General features: G+C 38.6%; 1 protein-coding gene and 1 long non-coding RNA gene across 2 annotated transcripts in view; one reads left to right on the top strand and one right to left on the bottom strand.

Moving 5' to 3' along the window:
• Positions 1–3172, bottom strand: part of RIPK2 (receptor interacting serine/threonine kinase 2) — a 29977-nt gene extending 26805 nt beyond the window's left edge. Inside the window, exon 1 of the mRNA XM_061171354.1 lies at positions 2345–3172. Coding sequence (XP_061027337.1) covers positions 2345–2517 — 173 coding nt within the window. The 5' untranslated portion in view covers positions 2518–3172. The remainder of the gene's footprint in view (positions 1–2344) is intronic.
• The window catches only part of LOC133076790 (uncharacterized), a 43077-nt gene continuing 24324 nt past the window's right edge, over positions 2801–21553 (top strand). Inside the window, exons 1-3 of the long non-coding RNA XR_009697616.1 lie at positions 2801–3182; positions 3506–3552; positions 4493–4680. This is a non-coding gene — a long non-coding RNA (uncharacterized LOC133076790). The remainder of the gene's footprint in view (positions 3183–3505; positions 3553–4492; positions 4681–21553) is intronic.

Raw genomic sequence — 21553 nt, 5'->3', positions numbered from 1 at the left:
GAGGGCATGCTAGGGGATATCTTAGTGATACTTAATATACTAATTCCTCCTCCCATTAAGAGTATGATGTATTCTTCCTTCTCTTGTGATCCTATTATGTGTCAGCCACTCTACTACAGTTGGTTTCATTATCCCTACTTTATATATGAGAGCACTAAGGCTCACATAAATTAATAATTTCTAATGGTCATGCCAACAATAAGTGGCAGACTTGGAATCAGATTTGAATTGCAATTGTGGGACTCTAAAGCCTTTGTTTTTTCCACTCACTGCTTAATCAGAGAAGGAAAATTCTTGAAGTCAGATTTCAGGAAGAATGAGTGGGAAAACAGAAAAAGCCAAAACAGTTTAAAAATAGGTTTTTATATTTTAAAAAATAAAAATGTAAAACAGTTTTTATAGACATATTACCAAAATTACCCATAGCAAATTTCAGTTACAAAACAGTTACACTGTTTACACAAGGTATTTGAACAACCTATCAGACCCATCTACCAAAAGGAGTTGGGAGATTGTTGGGGAAGGTCCACTCACTGGGCAGAAGTCAGGTTACAGAGAATAATTCACCAATCACTAAAATAAGAACATGTTACAGCACATAAACTTATTTTTCTTTTGTGATCCCAAAGAACAATGCAAACATTATCCACACCAGAGCCCAAGAAGTACATGTATCTGTTATTCCCACTTTATAAATGAGGACATAAGACACCCTGTGAGTCAACTGCATAGCCCAGTCCTATGCTCAGACTACATAAATACTGCTAATGTTAACATTCTAGGTAACAAGTGGAAGAAAAAATGTGATGCAGTAATGCCAGAGTGTTGCACTGGTCCTTATGGCTTCTTTGACAGCAGAATTAATTTCCTACCCGATTTAGTGAAGAATTTTAGATTATGAAATTGTTAATGAGCACGAAAGGGAACTCTCTTCATTTCTTGGCCCCAAATGGCACAAAACTTAGATAAATTAAAATCTTGAGAAGCAGCATCCAAAATGGGAGGATCAATCTCCTTTAAAATACCTAATGAGTCCATCAGTGCTAGATTTCCATATATTTTAATAGTTGATTCTAAAATACATCTACCCTCTCTAATCAACCACCACCCTTCAAAGTTGACTACATACACATACACATAATTTCCCAGTAATTGCTCCACAGAATTCAAGACCCAGGGTAAATATACCCTGTATATCACTAAATCAGGATTATGGTACACCAAAAGCGGGAACAATTTCTAGAGGTGTCTCAAACTTACTGTGAGATCTAGCCCATCCAAGCCTGATAGCAAGAGAGCAAATAAAAGCCACAGGCAGATGAAAGTCAATAACATTAGCAGGGCTGAAGCTGAGGAATTTATCTGCTGTTGGATACTGACAGCCTCTGGTTAATCAGGCATCTAGCATGACATATTTTCACTTTAGATATAGGGGGAGGATAGGAGAATGTTGCAATCGTGGATGTTAACTCACTAAGAATTGAATGCAGGGCCTAGTTAAATTCCTATTGGAAGAAAAATACACAAGACTAGTGACTAGACTCACTGATTAATATATATGGTTGAAAGGTTTCTCTGGAAACAGGAACTAATCTAGCCTTCCCTTGAAATCTGGACATTGCACTAAAATTGTTCCAGGATGGGAGAGACATTCAAAATTTTTGGTCATTTAACAGCTTTCTGATTTCAGTTTATTGTTAGCAAAAATAATACAAGTTTCCTCTAGAGACAGGTTTCCTTCCCTGTGACGGTAAGAGGAGAAACTAAATTGAGTTTGATATCTAAACTTTCATGCCTACATGTGTAAACCAAAAACAACAAAAAGCCCAAACCAAAACGTCCCAGACTCTAGAGCAGTGCTGTTCAATAAAAACATGTGAACCACATATACAATTTGAAATTTTCTAATAGCCACTTTAAAAAAAAGTTAATAGCCACCTGTGGCTAAGAGCTACCTATTGGGCAGTGCAGCCCTAGAATTCGACTTCAAAAAAAAAAAATAAGGGAAAAACAAAGCAAACAAAAACCCAATTTCAATAAAGAGGACGTTTACAGTTGGGCTGTGGTTGCTGATTTTTGGTGTCTGGAGAAAGGAGGCCCAGGAGTAAGAAAAAAAGGAGAGGGCAGTGAAAAGAAGCGTGATTGCTGCATCTCCAGAGAAGCCTGCTCTCCCCACCATGTTAGCCCAAGCGTTGAACGGCTGCCTAGAGGTGACGAGGTGTGCGGCCGATCCCAAGTGGTCACCGTCGTTTGGGCTTCAGAGCCCGCTTGCCCGGGGTTAGAGCCAGTGGGGTGGGGGACGCAGATTTCGGGGCTCCGCGGTGGAGCCGCCGGGGCGCCCTACCTGTCGAGCAGCGGGGTGCGAATGTGCAGGTGTTTCACGGCCACCTGAACGCGCCAGTCTGCGTGGCGGGCAGAAGACACGGTGCCGGACACGCCGCTGCTCAGGTAGCGCAAGTCGGCGAGCTTGTGGTACGGGATGGTGGGCAGGGCGCTGCAGATGGCCTCCTCGTTCATGGTAGCGGGTGGCGCGGGCACTCAGGCAAGCCGGTCGATTCCGGAAGTGCCCGCCGCTCCCGCGGCTCCACCCCTTGCGCAAGCCGGGTCGGCAGGCCCTACAGGCTGCGGGACACTAGGTCACGAGGCCGTCCATTCCTCGCGCAGCCCACGCCAAGCCGCTGCTTACCCGGAGCCGGAGCGGACTCTTCTCTTCTAGAGACGGGTCAACTCTGCGGCGGCGGAGCGCACAGGGGAGGAGCTTCCTCTCTCCGACCTGGCCCTCCCAGGCGCTGCCAGCCACCCGAGCCCGCCTGTCGGAGCTCCTCCCTCCCCAGACTTCTCAGGCGACGTCAGCGGCGGATGCCGAGGCGGGGATGAGGGCCCCTGGCCCGCGATCCTCCCAGCAAGGCTCCCGCCTCGGCCTGAGGCCCGAGATCTCCGCTTTGTGGTGCCCAGACGACGTGTGCCACACCGGCGGGGCTCGGGCGGGGGCTTGGGAGTGGGGAAGTGAGCCAGGGGCGCTCAATTTGTCTTCTCTCCCCCCAACCCGCTAGGTTGGAAAGGTTTTCTTTTGGGGAAATTTCCTCTCCGCAGCCTCACACCCAGTCAGCGGACCCTCCCATCCAGGAGGAATCTCCTCTGGTCCCATCGGCGCGTCTTCCGGGAATCGCCAAACACCGGAGGTAGCGGGGTGGGTGTGGCAGCTGCCGTTTCCTGACTCCGCGCCTGCGCGGAAAGCCTTTTGAGGGAGTGGGGTGGTGACTGACTAGGGCTCCGCACTTCTCAGCCCGGTGAGTCAGGTAGGGGTGTAGATTCACTTGCTTATCTGGACTCCAATCTAACCTCACTTCCAACTACTTTAGTCGTGTGGGGGTGGCTGATAAGCGCTGTCAGAGTTTAATCCTGTCTAAAAGTTCAGATGTTTAGTTCCTGTTGAGTGCTTCTCTACTAGGGACGTATTTTTCTGACTCTTTTTTTTTTTCTCTCCTGACGTCCATAATTATAGACAGAGATTGAAAAGTAACCTTGAGAGAGTCCCTTCCTTGATTCCAGGTAAGACTGCAAACATTTCTTTCTTATAGATCTGGGAAGAATGCGGTGTTTAATGCCAACCAAAAAAGACTGCAAAGATCTTTTAACCTTAAACAAACACTTTTCTACACCTGAAATGACTATTTTGCAAAGTGTGGTGCAAATATTATACACAAGACCAAGTCCATGCTAGGCATTTAATGAATTCTAAAGCAAAAGTAATAGGGAATGCCTGACTTCAATCAGGGATTTCTGCCTACAGAAAATCAGTGCTTCCTGTATTTTTGTATTGCCTGAAATGAGAGTAGCAGTGTTACATTTTACAATAAATGGAAGCTGTAATGAAAGAGTGTGTTTTAAAATTTGATAATTTAAAATAAAATACTTAGCTTTAAAGATATGGTCTGATAATCTGTGGTTCATTCCTTAATAAGCTTTTTGCTACAAAAAGTGCTCAGAAAACTTTTCCCATTCATTCATTCATCCAGTCAGTTTACAAACTAAGAATTCTAGAGAAAGTGAACAAAAATTAAGAAGGGAGGAAATGATCAAAATAATAATTCAAGAATTTTTGCCAGGACCAAAAGACAAAGATCTTTATATTGAAAGGGCCCACCAACTACCCACAGTGAATGAAAAAGGACCTATGTTAAAGCACACCATTAAAAAGATCAGAACACTAAGAACAAAGAGAAGATTCTAAAAGTTTTCAGAGGGAAGAAGCAGGAATAAACGGATGGGAATTAGAATGGCATTGGGTTTCTCAACAATAACACTTTTATGCTAAAACACTACCGTGAAATTTCAAGTTTTGTAAGACAATAACTTCCAACCTAGAATCCTATAGTCAAACTATCCATCAAGTATAAGAGTAGAATAAAAACATTTTCACATATGCAAGGATGAAAACATGTATTTTCCATCCATCCATCCACCTTTTTTTTTTTTTTTTTTTTTTTAGGGAAAGTTACTAGAGGATGTGCTCCAACAAAACATGAGAGCAAGACAAGAAAGAGAAAGACATGGGATCCAGAAAAAAGGACCAGGAGAATGTGAAGGGAAATGCCAGGGTGAAAGATATGTGGCAGAATTAGAGAGCAATCGTTTTCACTGGAGAAGGAAGATGGCAGACTCCAAGAAGGAAGACTGGTTAGTGTAATTGAATTTATTTAGATTACTAATTTTGAGTATTTGGGTAGTTATATTGATAGATGTTTGATAGATCTAATGAAATATGTGATAAAATTCGAGAGAGAACTTAAAAAATATAAGCAAGTGAAAAAAGGAAGCAATTATTAATTCCATGAAAACTAAAAATTAGACAAGAATGGAAACAGTGTTTCTCCAACTGTTCTGTGGTGGTGAAAACTTTAAGACTTTTTAGAGCTTCTGAAATACTAGTATATTATAATTCTAGAAGGAGAGAACATGCAGCATAGAACGCTATAAAATTTATTTATATATTTTTAAAATTTATTTTTATATTTATTTTTGGCTATGTTGGGTCCTCGTTTCTGTGCGAGGGCTTTCTCTGGTTGCGGCAAACGGGGGCCACTCCTCATCACGGTGCGCGGGTCTCTCACCATCGCGGCCTCTCTTGTTGCGGAGCACAGGCTCCAGACGCGCAGGCTCAGTAGTTGTGGCTCACGGGCCCAGTTGCTCCGCGGCATGTGGGATCCTCCCAGACCAGGGCTCAAACCCGTGTCCCCTGCATTGGCAGGCAGATTCTCAACCACTGCGCCACCAGGGAAACCCCTATTTATATTTTTAATTACATTACTTTTAAATTTTAAAAAATTAGTATTCACATGGTTCAAAATTTAAAAGTGTAACAGACAGATAATTCAATAGAAAATTAGGCAAAAGACCTAGATACTTCACACAAGGGTATATCTAAATAGCAAATAGCAAATGAATGTGAAAAGGTGCTCGACATCATCAGTCATTAGAGAACTACAAGTTAAAACCACAGTGCAATATCACTACACAAATACAAGAATAACTAAAATTAAAAAGACAGAATATAGCAAGTGTGGGTGAGGTTTTGTAACAATTGGAACTCTTGTACATTGCTGGTGGGAATGTCAGTTGGTACAATCAATTTTACAAACTGTATGGCAGTACTATTAAAATTGCAGATATGCAGATCCTCAGCAATTCCTTGCCTAGGTATATGGACATGCATATGCATATACTAGAAAGTTCATAGTAGTGCTATTTATAATAGCTTCAAACTGGAAATTACCCAAATATCCATAAATAGTAGAATGGGTAAATGATTTGTGGCCCATTTACACAGTGGAATACTAAACAGCAATGATATTGAGCCGTGTACAATATTGATGAATTGCACAAATACAATACTGGATGAAAAAGCTAGACACAGAAGAGTATACATTTTATGAGTCAATTCCTATTAAGTACAAAAATAAGCAAAACTAGCCTATGCTTTTAGAAATCAGGATAATGTCTACTCTTGTAGGGTGGTCATAGTGACTAGAAGGGACATGATGAGGCCTCTGGGGTGATAGAAATGTTCTGTTTCTTGATCTAGGACCTAGACTCTTGGTGCCAGTTACATGGGTATGTTCAGTTATGAAAATTCTTTGAGGTTACACAATGTGCACTTTTCTGTATATATATATGTTATACTTCAATAAAAGGTTAATAGGTTTAAATACAAAATAAATAATATATGTGGGTGTATATTATGTCTCTTACTTTTATTTAATTAGTATTACAGTATATACCTGTTCACCTTGCTTGTCTTTCACTTAGTAATCTATTTCGGATATCTTTCCATACAAATGCATAAAAAGCTTTCTCATCTTTTTTTTTTTTGGATGATGGATATACCATAATTTACCCCTCATTGGTGGACACTTAGCTGGTTTCCACATATTTACTATTACAAATTATGCTGCAATAAGTAATCCTTACATATGTCATTTCATACATGTGCAAGTGTATCCATATATATGTCCTAGAAGCTGAATTGCTGGACAAAAGAGTTATGTTCATTGTAATTTTGGTTTGTATTGTTGAATTGATCTTCACTGAGGTTCTTCCAATTTTTTTTTCTGCAGACAAATGAGAGTGCTGTTTCTCCACACACCTTTCATTTCTTTTCGAGATAGATAGTATAATGTTGATCTGCTGATTCCTGGATTTCAGTGCTTCTAAACTCATTTAAATGCTAAGATTCTTTTTATTGCAGCCCTTCTAAATATCTGGCTTCAATTTGTTTATCACAACCTCAAACCTTTAGCTTTCATGATAGTTTCACCATTATACAGCTTAAAATATATGTATTCTTAGTGATATGTACATTGTTTAATTAATGCCCATAATGAATGGCTAATGACAGAAAACCTAAAGAATACTGATGCTAAACTACATCAACTAAATGAGAAACAAAAACATCAGAATAATTATGCAAATTAGGCTAAAAAACAAGCCTCAACACCTGTATGTTGAATTCATCTATTCAAAATTCTGTAGAATCATATTAAGTCATATTTTCCATTTACTGAGAATAAAGGTTATTTATATCTGCATGTGCTATTTTAGGGACATGGTAGCTTCAAATGGCATGCTTGAAATCTCTCATAGTCTGTTTTTTGTTTTGTTTGTTTGTTTTTTTAAGCTTCAATGCCTCTTATTCCTGTAAGTGCTTTCTATTTATTTATTTTTCTAATTTTATTTTTTAAATTAATTTTTATTGGAGTATAGTTGCTTTACAATGTTGTGTTAGTTTCTACTGTACAGCAAAGTGAATCAGCTATATGTATACATATAATGTCCATCGACAGAGGAATGGATAAAGAAGATGTGGTATATATATACAATGGAATATTATTCAGCCATAAAAAGGAATGAAATTGGGTCATTTGTAGAGACGTGGATGGAGCCAGAGACTGTCATAAAGAGTGAAGTAAGTCAGAAAGAGAAAAACAAATATCATATATTAACGTTTATATGTGGAATCTAGAAAAATGGTATAGATGATCTTATTTGCAAAGCAGAAATAGAGACACAGACGTAGAGAACAAACGTATGGACACCAAGGGAGGAAGTGGGGGGGGGTGGGATGAATTGGGAGATTGGGATTGACATATATACACTATTGATACTATGTATAAAATAGATAACTAATGAGAACCTACTGTATATAGCTCAAGGAACTCTACTCAATGCTCTGTGGTGACCTAAATGGGAAGGAAATCCAAAAAAATAGGGGATATATCTCATAGTCTTTTAAATTAGAAACAAGACAGAAAAGTTGAAAAATAAACTACTTAAAAAAGTACAAATGCAAGAATTAAAAACATCTCATATTCTAATTTTTTCTATTTTTTGGTCTAAAAGCATCTGGTAACCATTGGGGGAAAATGGGTGAAGGATATGTGGGACCACTCTGTATTATTTTTACAACTTCCTGTGAGTCTATTATTATCTCCAAATAAAAAGTTTTTAAAAGTTGTACCTGGGTGTATTAGTTTCCAGGGACTGCCATAACAAAGAACCACAAGAATTATAAAAATGTATGTAAATGAAAAGTAAGCCTTCCTGATTCTTCAGATCTCCAGTTCACCTCCCCTAAGACAACAAATAAATTTAACAAATATTATGTGCCATAATGCTAGGTGCTGGAAATACAGGGATAACAAAAGACACATGGTCTCTGTCCTTAAAATGATTTTAGTGTTCTAAGGGAGATAGAACCTAAGCATACAATTACAGTAGAGTGTGATAAATGTTCTGATAGGGAAGTCCAGGGTCTGATAGTGAAGTCCAGGGCACACTCAGAAATTAGGGGAAAGAAGCAATGCATGGTAATTTAATGAAGAGAGGTAAGGCAAACTGCCCAAAGTCATAGAGTTTTTAAATTACAGAGACATGATTCCTGCACAAATCTATTTGAATTAAAGCTCATATTCTTTCCGGGAACTGCTTGCTGTATCACTAGGGTAGTACATTTTCGGTTTCACTTTATATGATGTCTCAGGAGAGGAATTTAGTAGCAAGAGGGAATTTCCCAGCTACAAAAAGACAGTGATGGACAAAAATTTATTATTAATGGACATTTCATGGGAAATTCCATTTTCTTTTGACATTTTACTTGGCAGGTTTCCAAGAGTGTGGAAAGATATGTTACCAGTAGCTCAGTCTGCATTTAAAAATTTTAGCTCCTGAATTAAGCAGGATATTTTGCTTTTTCAAATGTCTTCAGAACTCAAAATCATTTTCTCCAGCTGTCACTCCTAGCTTGTAAGCAAAATATACTAAGATATATTTTTTAGGCAATACACACACACACACACAGAGACAAAGACACACTTTTTTTTTTTTCTGCTTTAGGCAGTGGCTATATGAAAGAGATTATAAGTTCAGTACCCTTTTTAGCATCCTTTTTTGGGCAAGCATAGACAAAGTTGTGGAAGGAGGCAGAGCTTTTCTTATTGTAGTAGCCAATATAGTCTAGGTCAGGGGTCCCCAACCCCCGGGCCGCAGACTGGTACCGGTCCGTGGCCTGTTAGGAACCGGGCCGCACAGCAGGAGGTGAGCGGCGGGCAAGCGAGCGGAGATTCGTCTGCTGCTCCCCATCGCTCCACATCGCTCGCCATCCCCCCCACCCAGTCCGTGGAAAAATTGTCTTTCACAAAACCGGTCCCTGGTGCCAAAAAGGTTGGGGACCTCTAGTCTAGGTCATAACAGCGCCGGCTGGTGCAATTTGGAATCGGAAACATGACTGAAGCAGGGATCCAACGTCAGCAGCTGAACAGGTTGCCAGAGAGAACTCTAAGGTTTATTGGGAACTAAGGAACACTCAGGAAGCTTCTTTGACTTAATTTTTATAATTGTAAAAAGGAATAGAAATGTCTGCCCTGCCAGGGAAACCTTGTTGCACAACTCCTGCCAAGGACACTATTCACAGTGGGGAGGTGCCATTCACGTGGAATACGTTATGAATGGGCCCCCTAGAGTTGTGCAATGTGGAGGCCCTATAGCCTACCTATCTCCCAGGATTGTTCTGAGAGACTCAAGTTATACAATGAATATAAAAGAACTTTATAAGTTATAAACCTGTCAATCTATGTAAATAATAATAATAATAGTTATTTTCCTGGCCAGCTCTGCCCTTCAAGCAAAACATTCTTACCTAGTTTAAGAAAGAGAAAAGCAGCTCTTATTAGCTGGGAGCTGGCCTGGCACTCCCAATGAATCTGTGGCATTCTCCTGTTCAATATAAACACTTTCATAGAACACCAACCTCAGACAAGACTATTTTGTCACTGTAGTGGAGCAAGAAAAAATAAGACCACTTCATTATCATGTTTGAACAGACAGAGGTAAAAACATTGTTCAAACCACAAAAATGAGCAAACATTGCCCTTTCCTGGCTAATAGTGAGTACCTGCTTCTTCTTTACCAATTATAGCTTTATCTCAATTTCATTATTCTCACTGTCTAGATATAAATTATTAAGATACCTGATCAGAGAATCACTCCTGCTTCCGGAGAGCATCCAATGCAGGGAAGATACCCGTTTCCTTGAATGCTCCTCAGAATCACCTACAAGAAGTCCAAATCCTATAATAAATTATTTCTAACAAACATCCTCTTACTGAGATGTCCTGATTCCTCATGGTACACATAACTCCTGCTTGCAATGAGTCAGTAAACCCAGATTTATAGAACTGCAGATGTGTTCCTGGTGGTCTTTGGATAGAGGACATTGGCAGATTCATAGAGCAGTTATTACCCAGCCTGGAGCCCTCACTATCTGCATTTCAGTTAAAGAACTGGCTCCTCTAACTTCTCTAGGGACTTGTCTACGGTGTTGGTTCTTTTTCATAGCCCAGAACTCCTGAGGAAGAGATTCTGGTTGGCCATAATATCACCCTTCAAGTCCTTTGTGGATTATGGGGATATGGACATGAGGTACTGAATTTCTAAAACAGCAACAACAACAACAATATCAACAACAGCAATAATAACTAACACTTATAGGTTAAGAATCTGCCTGCGAATGCAGGAGACACGGGTTCAAGACCTGGTCCGGGAAGATCCCATATACTGCAGAGCAACTAAGCTTGTGCTCTACAACTACTGAGCCTGCTCTCTAGAGCCTGCAAGCCACAACTACTGAGCGCACGTGTCACAACTACTGCAGCCCACATGCCTAGAGCCTGTGCTCCACAGCAAAGAGAACCCACCGCAATGAGAAGCCCACGCACTGCAACAAAGAGTAGCCCCCGCTCTCCGCAACTAGAGAAGGACTGTGCACAGCAACGAAGACACAACGCAGCCAATGAATAAATAAATAAATGAATTTAAAAAAAAAACAAAACCCTAACACTTATATAATGCTTGCTACGTGTCAGGGACTCTTCTAAGCAATTTCCATAGAGTAACTCACTTAGTACACCAACACTATGCAATAGATGCTATTATCACTCTAACTTTGCAGATGTAGAAACTGAGGCACAGAGATGTTAATTACTTGTGTAACGTCCCACAGCTATTAAGAGGCATAGCCAGCAATTGAACAAAGGAAATTATATTGCTGTATTCTGAATCAGTTCATCTGTTCTCACGAAGTAATAGAGTACTGAGAGATGGAGTGTGAATGATTTGGCACTCAACACACTTTTATATGAAGAGTTATTTTATATGTGAGCAAGGATATCTTTTAAAGAAGTTCAGTCTAGCAATATTAAAGTGTTGATGTGTCTCTTAAATAATAGTGTCTGTTAGGAATAATTTAAACTTTATGGAACTAATTCCATTGGCTATAATTTGCTTTTTCTTTTACATATTAACATTTTAATTCGGCATTTATTGACTGTCTATGATGTGAATGGCTCTTTGGTATGTAGTATGGGACACAAGCTCTACATTGCTATCTACAGAATAAATAAGCTCTACAATGGTATCTACAAAAGTGATGACTAAAGTCTTTATATACATCATGATGACTTAAGTCTTTTTTATTTTTAATCAGTCATCAATTTTATACACATCAATGTAGACATGTCAATCCCAATCGCCAAATTCAGCACACCACCATCCCCACCCCACTGTGGTTTTCCCCCCTTGGTGTCCATACGTTTGTTCTCTATATCTGTGTCTCAACTTCTGCCCTGCAAACTGGTTCATCTGTACCATTTTTCTAGGTTCCACATACATGCGTTAATATACGATATTTGTTTTTCTCTGTCTGGCTTACTTCACTCTGTATAACAGTCTCTAGATCCATCCATGTCTCAACAAATGACTCAATTTCGTTCCTTTTTATGGCTGAGTAATATTCCATTGTATATATGTACCACAACTTCTTTATCCATTCGTCTGTCGATGGGCATTTAGGTTGCTTCCATTACCTGGCTATTGTAAATAGTGCTGCAATGAACATTGGGGTGCATGTATCTTTTTGAATTACGGCTTTCTCTGTGTATATGCCCAGTAGTGGGATTGCTGGATCATATGGTATTTCTATTTTTAGTTTTTTAAGGAACCTCCATATTGTTCTCCATAGTGGCTGTATCAATTTACATTCCCAGCAACAGTGCAAGAGGGTTCCCTTTTCTCCACACCCTCTCCAGCATTTGTTGTTTGTAGATTTCCTGATGATGCCCATTCTAACTTGTGTGAGGTTATACCTCACTGTAGTTTTGATTTGCATTTCTCTAATAATTAGTGATGTTGAGCATCTTTTCATGTGCTTCTTGGCCATCTGTATGTCTTCTTTGGAGAAATGTGTATTTAGGTCTTCTGCCCATTTTTGGATTGGGTTGTTTGTTTCTTTAATATTGAGCTGCATGAGCTGTTTATATATTTTGGAGATTAATCCTTTGTCCATTGATTCGTTTGCAAATATTCTCTCCCATTCTGAGGGTTGTCTTTTCATCTTGTTTATGGTTTCCTTTGCTGTGCAAAAGCTTTTAAGTTTCATTAGGTCCCATTTGTTTATTTTTATTTCCATTCTCTAGGAGGTGGATGAAAAAAGATCTTGCTGTGATTTATGTCACAGAGTGTTCTTCCTATGTTTTCCTCTAAGAGTTTTATAGTGTCTGGTCTTACATTTAGGTCTCGAATCCATTTTGAGTTCATTTTTGTGTATGGTGCTGGGAGTGTTCTAATTTCATTCTTTTACATGTAGCTGTCCAGTTCTCCCAGCACCACTTATTGAAGAGACTGTCTTTTCTCCATTGTATATCTTTGCCTCCTTTGTCATAGATTAGTTGACCATAGGTGCGTGGGTTTATCTCTGGGCTTTCTATCTTGTTCCATTGATCTATGTTTCTGTTTTTGTGCCAGTACCATATTGTCTTGATTACTGTAGCTTTGTAGTATAGTCTGAAGTCAGGGAGTCTGATTCCTCCAGCTCCGTTTTTTTCCCTCAAGACTGCTTTGGCTATTCGGGGTCTTTTGTGTCTCCATACAAATTTTAAGATGATTTGTTCTAGTTCCGTAAAAAATGCCATTGGTAATTTGATAGGGATTGCATTGAATCTGTAGATTGCTTTGGGTAGTATAGTCATTTTCACAATATTGATTCTTCCAATCCAAGAACATGGTATATCTCTCCATCTGTTGGTATCATCTTTAATTTCTTTCATCAGTGTCTTATAGTTTTCTGCATACAGGTCTTTTGTCTCCTTAGGTAGGTTTATTCCTAGGTATTTTATTCTTTTTGTTGCAATGGCAAATGGGAGTGTTTCCATAATTTCTCTTTCAGATTTTTCATAGTTAGTGTATAGGAATGCAAGAGATTTCTGTGCATTAATTTTTTACCCTGCAACTTTACCAAATGCATTGATTAGCTCTAGTAGTTTTCTGGTGGCATTTTTAGGATTCTCTATGTATAGTATCATGTCATCTGCAAACAGTGACAGTTTTACTTCTTCTTTTCCAATTTGTATTCCTTTTATTTCTTATTCTTCTCTGATTGCCGTGGCTAAGACTTCCAAAACTATGTTGAATAATAGTGGTGAGAGTGGACATCCTTGTCTTGTTCCTGATCTTAGAGGAAATGCTTTCAGTTTTTCACCGTTGAGAATGATGTTTGCTGTGGGTTTGTCGTATATGGCCTTTATTATGTTGAGGTAGGGTCCCTCTATGCCCACTTTCTGGAGAGTTTTTATCATAAATGGGTGTTGAATTTTGTCAAAAGCTTTTTCTGCATCTATTGAGATGATCATATGGTTTTTATTCTTCAATTTGTTATTATGGTTTATCACATTGATTGATTTTTGTATATTGAATAATCCTTGCATCCCTAGGATAAATCCCACTTGATCGTGGTGTATGATCCTTTTAATGTGTTGTTGGATTCTGTTTGCTAGTATTTTGTTGAGGATTTTTGCATCTATATTCATCAGTGATGTTGGTCTGTAATTTTCTTTTTTTGTAGTATCTTTGTCTGGTTTTGGTATCAGGGTGATGGTGGCCTCATAGAATGAGTTTGGGGGTGTTCCTTCCTCTGCAATTTTTTGGAAGAGTTTGAGAAGGATGGGTGTTAGCTCTTCTCTAAATGTTTAATAGAATTCACCTGTGAAGCCATCTGGTCCTGGACTTTTCTTTGTTGGAAGATTTTTAATCACAGTTTCAATTTCATTCCTTGTGATTGGTCTGTTCATATTTTCTGTTTCTTCCTGGTTCAGTCTTGGAAGGTTATACCTTTCTAAGAATTTGTCCATTTCTTCCAGGTTGTCCATTTTATTGGCATAAAGTTGCTTGTAGTAGTCTCTTAGGATGCTTTGTATTTCTGCGGTGTCTGTTGTAACTTCTCCTTTTTCATTTCTAATTTTATTGATTTGAGTCCTCTCCCTCTTTTTCTTGATGAGTCTGGCTAATGGTTTATCAGTTTTGTTTATCTTCTCAAAGAAGCAGCTTTTAGTTTTATTGATCTTTGCTATTGTTTTCTTTGTTTCTATTTCATTTATTTCCGCTCTGATCTTTATGATTTCTTTCCTTCTGCTAACTTTGGGTTTTGTTTGTTCTTCTTTCTCTAGTTTCTTTAGGTGTAAGATTAGATTGTTTACTTGAGATTTTTCTTGTTTCTTTAGGTAGGCTTGTATAGCTATAAACTTCCCTCTTAGAGCTGCTTTTGCTGCATCCCATAGGTTTTGGATCATCGTGTTTTCATTGTCATTTGTCTCTAGGTATTTTTTGGTTTCCTCTTTGATTTCTTCAGTGATCTCTTGGTTATTTAGTAACGTATTGTTTAGCCTCCATGTGTTTGTGCTTTTCACGTTTTTTCCCCTGTAATTCATTTCTAATCTCATAGCGTTGTGGTCAGAAAAGATGCTTGATATGATTTCAATTTTCTTAAATTTACTGAGGCTTGATTTGTGACCCAAGATGTGATCTATCCTGGAGAATGTTCCGTGCGCACTTGAGAAGAAAGTGTAATCTGCTGTTTTTGGATGGAATGTCCTATAAATATCAAATAAATCTATCTGATCTATCGTGTCATTTAAAGCTTCTGTTTCCTTATTTATTTTCATTTTGGATGATCTGTCCATTGGTGTAAGTGAGGTGTTAAAGTCCCCCACTATTATTGTGTTACTGTCGATTTCCTCTTTTATAGCTGTTAGCAGTTGCCTTATGTATTGAGGTGCTCCTATGTTGGGTGCATATATATTTATAATTGTTATATCTTCTTCTTGGATTGATCCCTTGATCATTATGTAGTGTCCTTCCTTGTCTCTTGTAACATTCTTTATTTTAAAGTCTATTTTATCTGATATGAGTATAGCTACTCCAGCTTTCTTTTGATTTCCATTTGCATGGAATATCTTTTTCCATCCCCCCACTTTCAGTCTGAATGTGTCCCTAGGTCTGAAGTGGGTCTCTTGTAGACAGCATATATATGGGTCCTGTTTTTGTATCCATTCAGCAAGCCTGTGTCTTTTGGTTGGAGCATTTAATCCATTCACGTTTAAGGTAATTATCGATATATATGTTCCTATGACCATTTTCTTAATTGTTTTGGGTTTGTTTTTGTAGGTCCTTTTCTTCTCTTGTGTTTCCCACTTAGAGAAGTTCCTTTAGCATTTGTTGTAGAGCTGGTTTGGTGGTGCTGACTTCTCTTAGCTTTTGCTTGTCTGTAAAGCTTTTGGTTTCTCCATCAAATCTAAATGAGATCCTTTCGGGGTAGAGTAATCTTGGTTGTAGATTCTTCCCTTTCATCACTTTAAGTATATCATGCCACTCCCTTCTGGCTTGTAGAGTTTCTTTTGAGAAATCAGCTGTTAACCTTATGGGAGTTCCCTTGTATGTTATTTTTCGTTTTTCCCTTGCTGCTTTCAATAATTTTTCTTTGTCTTTAATTTTTGCCAATTTGATTACTATGTGTCTCGGCGTGTTTCTCCTTGGGTTTATCCTGTATGGGGCTCTCTGTGCTTCCTGGACTTGGGTGGCTATTTCCTTTCCCATGTTAGGGAAGTTTTCGACTATAATCTCTTCAAATATTTTCTCTGTTCCTTTCTCTCTCTCTTCTCCTTCTGGGACCCCTATGATGCGTTTAATGTTGTCCCAGAGGTCTCTTAAGCTGTCTTCATTTCTTTTCATTCTTTTTTCTTTATTCTGTTACGCAGCAGTGAATTCCACCATTCTGTCTTCCAGGTCACTTATCCGTTCTTCTGCCTCAGTTATTCTGTTATTGATTCCTTCTAGTGTAGTTTTCATTTCAGTTATTGTATTGGTCATCTCTGTTTGTTTGTTCTTTAATTCTTCTAGGTCTTTGTTAATCATTTCTTGCATCTTCTCGATCTTTGCCTCCATTCTTATTCCGAGCTTCTGGATCATCTTCACTATCATTATTCTGAATTCTTTTTCTGGAAGGTTGCCTATCTCCACTTCATTTAGTTGTTTTTCTGGGGTTTTATCTTGTTCCTTCATCTGGTATATAGCCCTCTGCCTTTTCATCTTGTCTATCTTTCTGTGAATGTGGATTTTGTTCCACAGGCTGCAAGATTTTAGTTTTTCTTGCTTCTGCTGGCTGCCCTCTGGTGTTTGAAGGTATGTAAGAGGCTTGATGGGAGGCTCTGGTGGTAGGTAGAACTGACTGTTGCTGTGGTGGTCAGAGCTCAGTAAAACTTTAATCCACTTGACTGTTGATGGGTGGGGCTGGGTTCCCTCCCTGTTGGTTGTTTTGCCTGAGGCAACCCAACACTGGGCTCTTTGGTGGGCCTAATGACAGACTCTGGGAGGGCTCACACCAAGGAGTACTTCCCAGAACTTCTGCTGCCAGTGTCCTTGTCCTCACGGTGAAACAGAGCCACCCCCCCCCACCTCTGCAGGAGACCTTCCACTAGCAGGTAGGTCTGGTTCAGTCTCCCCCGGGATCACCGCTCCTTACCCTGGGTCCCGATGTGCACACTATTTTGTGTGTGCCCTCCAAGAGTGGGGTCTCTGTTTCCCCCAGTCCTGTCAAAGTCCTGCAATCAATTCCCACTAGGCTTCAAAGTCTGATTCTCTATGAATTCCTCCTCCCGTTGCCGGACCCCCAGGTTGGGAAGCCTGACATGGGGCTCAGAACCTTCACTCCAGTGGGTAGACTTCTGTGGTATAAGTGTTCGCCAGTCTGTGAGTCACCCACTCAACAGTTATGGGATTTGATTTTAATCTGATTGTGCCCCTCCTACTGTCTCATTGTGGCTTCTCTTTTGTCTTTTGATGTGGGGTATCTTTTTTGGTGAGTTCCAGTGTCTTCCTGTCAATGATTGTCCAGCAGCTAGTTGTGATTCTGGTGTTCTCGCAAGAGGGAGTGAGAGCACTTCCTTCTACTCCGCCATCTTGGTTAATCTCCCGACTTAAGTCTTTATATACATCATTTTTATTGTTTAGAAATCTTCCTTATTATAATAACAACTTGGAATTGGAATATAATTGGCATTAACTGATCTGATTCTAGCAGAAAAATATGGGGCTTTGGCACCCAATGGAGTTAAAAGTCTCCTTCTTCATTAATCTATGTGTATGACCTCTTCAGTATTTTGTAATCTCAGTGAGTCTCATTTCCTTCATCTATTCTATAGTGAAAATAATACTTTTCTTAAGGGTGTTAGGAGAATTAAATAGGATAATGTGCATAAGATTATACCCAATAAGTATTAGTTCTCTTTCTCAAAGTAAAATATTTGGGCCTTGCCAATTTTAGTCTAAGTGAGAATTATCAACTTTATGATTGTCAAGACTGCCTTATGAATTAGTGAAAAATGACTTAAAAACTGTGTAGGCATGCTCTTGTTTCAAATGTGATCTCTCTGAAGACATGGGCCGTATCTGTTTTGTTCAACAGTGCCTAGGACAATGAAAGTGATAATAATCCACCTACTATCACCTTAGGCTGTGGAAGGATGTTACAGCCAGTAGAAGACTGCAATTCTTGGGTGAAAAGCATGCAGAATTCTCTGGTGTGCTCACTTCAAGTTTTTGTTTTTTCAAAGTTACAAGTTCATGTTTAAAAATCGTTATAGTTCATAGAGGTAAAATTATGACAAAAGTACCAGATTTTTAAAAATCTTTGCAGCCAATATTCTGATAACTCTCTGAATCTAAACTCTATCTCTAAACTCTTAGACTGTAGTCTAAGTAGCAGTAGTATTTTCTTTCACCTATTTAGAAAATTAAAATATTATTAAAGAAACCATGTACAACTGAATATGTTAGATAGAAGATATTTTATTTTAAGCATAATTAGGTATTAAGTTTATTCCTTTTAGTAGATTTAGTGAAAACTTAGTCATCTGATTGAATGAATATATCAATCTTCTTTAAAAACTTATTATGAAATAAATAGATGAAAGAAGTATTAAAATTGAAATACTAACTTCTCACACATAAAAGTGTTTTACATTCTACCAAATACAATATCATTAAGACAAGGTTGTGTTGTAACTATTATCCCTATTGAGATATGATGGGGCTAATAAATGATATTATAAAGGCAGGAAGATTCCAAAGAGAAAGGGAAGAAAAAAAGATGAGCTACTATGTTACCAAACCTACAAATCAGGTAAGATACTCCTCTTCCCCTAGGAAGGAGTACTGGCCTGATGAGGGAAGGGGAATGGATGGTACAGCGAGAACCTGGGTATGTTATTCCAGCGAAAGAACTCCTCCTGGAAGAAAATACCTGGAATGAGGGGATGGTGGTAAGTGTTCTCCCCAACAATTCCCATTTTAAAGATGGGAAAACTAAGTCTAAGAGTAGATTGACTAGCTTCAAGTATTACAAGTAAAAGGTGATAGAACTGGGAGTAAACCAGATGGTTTATTTCAGGTTTATCAGAGGGCCCTTATTAATGAGGTACATGATATAGTATCCTAGAATCACAGTAAAACCAGGACCTATACATGTAAAAGTCAGAGCCGAATATCATAAATTTGCAGCTTTCTTTATATTTGCTTTGTGATGAGGTAATGAACTTACTAGAATAAAAGCATTGTATATATTTTTATTTAGTGAGTACTCAAATGGTGCATACATCTGAATTAAATGCCTGAAATATCTGTTATTAAGAAGCTATCATTGGAGATGTAACAGAGTGTACATATGTTTATGCACACAAATATTTAACAGAAACACTGTAAAGATGTTCAATTATATTCATGCTGAAGTATGGAGGTTACCAGAGATTTAGTGAATGAGGAATTTAATCACTATTATTTTGTAGAGTGTAAATGATTGAGAAAAACTTACAGAAAGAGGTGATCTGAAGGTCAGTTCAAAGGAGAGAATCATTTTTAGTTGCTTCCAGAGAGTTTTTGGTACATTTTAGAGAGGGCTACAAAATCCAAGTATGAGAACCATGTCCCACCAGGACAACTGGTGGGTCTGCATGTTGCAAAGAAGCAATAGCATGGTGAATGAAGTCTGTACCTCACTACACTCTGGGGCAATAAAATGTTTTAAGAGTCAGGTTCCATAATATGAGTTTGTAACATCTTATCTATAATCTGTGGGTAGATGGGCAAAGGCTTGGCCTTAATCACACATATAAAAACACATTAACAGGATCATGTTTGGTTTTAACCCCAGTCTCTATTTTAGTACCTGCATTGCTTATCCTTACTGAAACTTGCTTTCCTCATCCGTAAGGGAAGTACTTTATGAACTGTGACATATTAATTAATTTTAGTTCTGAATCATGGCTCTTCTTTAAGGTTTTCTTTGTTCTAGTTTAGTGTCATTTGAGGGTGAACACTGGACAAGGCACATATAGAAAAACACAGGGTATTTCCTGCCTTCCAGGAGTTTTAAGAAAAGAGAGAACAGTTTTTAGAGGCTTAGCACTTATTCCACCCTTGGATGTTTCCTTACTAACATGGTTTCTAAAATTACTCATCTGTGTGGAGCTCAATAAATATTTCTCCACTGACTAACATAAGACAGGCAGATCAAATAATTAGATATAACACTTTCATTCATACAATATAGCATGTTATCTTACACATGAAAATTGGCAAAATGTTCAAAGAGTAACCAAACTGGCTTTTAGGATCTAGCTGTGTCAGTCAGTTTTGGTTTATTATCTCTCTCCTCTGCCTGCTGTAACTTGTATTTATTTATGTAATCTTCATGTATAACTTCTAAACTGCAAGAGCTAGACACTATGGCTTTGAATGTAATTAAGTCACAGTATGATTAAGGAATTGTTTTCTAATGCAACTCTCCCTAAACCTCAAAACATTTGAATAATTCTATAGTCCTCCATTTGTCTCAGTTACTGCTCAGAGCACTAATGCAGCAGGTTGTGTGCCTAGGCATTATGGGGTACTTGCTTTCACTGTTGAGCTTTCTAACACTACAAATAAAACATAGATTATTCAGAAAGTACAAAGGTTCAACATCTTCCCACAAAAACGTTGATGAAGTTATTTCATTAATTATCTCTTAAAAACAAAACAACTGGATAACAACAGGATACCTATTGATTTATGAGATAAAAAATTTCCTTTGAAAAGATAAATATTGATGCCAATACACTGGTGATGAAGTGGAGCCTTGGGTGTGGGGATGAGGCCAGCTAGCAGGCACTGTCTGAGTCAGGACCTTGAGCTGGGTCAGGAGGTATAGACCTTATAAACTCTATTATTGATCATTGATCCTGGGGGTGAATGACAGCATCCTGTGAGATTTCTGAGTCAGTTCTGAAGTAGGTTCTCATTCAAGTTGGGCAAACATGTAAGAGCAATATATAATTGCTTGGGCACCAGCCCAACCTGGAGTTGATGCTTAGGATGAGGTAGGTAGACAGAGACTAAAGGATCAATTTTTTAAACCAATGAGAAAATTGCTGAAGTTGCTCTACTCAGGGCAGGCGTTGCGGGGTGCAGAGTACAACTGAGGAGTGGTTTATCCTTAATTCTTAAGTGTGCTAACAGTAGATGTGTAGTTTTATTATATGGTATTTTGGGTCAGTAATGATAGTCTTACATACATGTCTGCTTCTATATGTTACTTATACATTATATATATTACATATATGTATCTATAATTACATTAGCTCATACATGTACATTGTATAAAATTTAGAAGAATCAAAAGGGGTATAGTGAAAAGTTAGTCTCTACCCCTTTCTATGCCTCCCAGCCACCAATTTCCCTCCTGGAAGGTGAATTACAATTGCCAGTCTCTCACTTCCTCCTTTCATGCTCTTTGTTCTAGCCGATTAATCTCCCCAAGCCCAAGGGCTCCTGCTCAGAAATTTTCCAGCTTCTGCATTTTACTGTCTGGTTAAATTTAACTTTATTTACCTATCTTTCAAAGCCTCAATGCTTTATTTATTCTTCTTTAATTTCTTTTTTCCAGTTCTCCTAACAAGCTCCCTATGTCTCATTCCTACATGTACTTGTTCTCACTTCTCATTCATGATCTTCTCTCTTCTCTAGTCTACCTGAAATTTCTGCTTCTTTGAGACTGAAGTCAGACCCTATTTCTTCTGACTGCTCCACCCACCCCCATTGATTTCCTTCTTCTCTGAACTCCTAGGCATCTACAAAG

The sequence above is a fragment of the Eubalaena glacialis genome, chromosome 17 (assembly GCF_028564815.1).
Source record: "Eubalaena glacialis isolate mEubGla1 chromosome 17, mEubGla1.1.hap2.+ XY, whole genome shotgun sequence".
Classification (NCBI taxonomy): Eukaryota; Metazoa; Chordata; class Mammalia; order Artiodactyla; family Balaenidae; genus Eubalaena; species Eubalaena glacialis.
The sequence above is the reverse complement of the archived record's forward strand: the minus strand, read 5'-3'. Positions and strand labels throughout refer to the sequence as shown.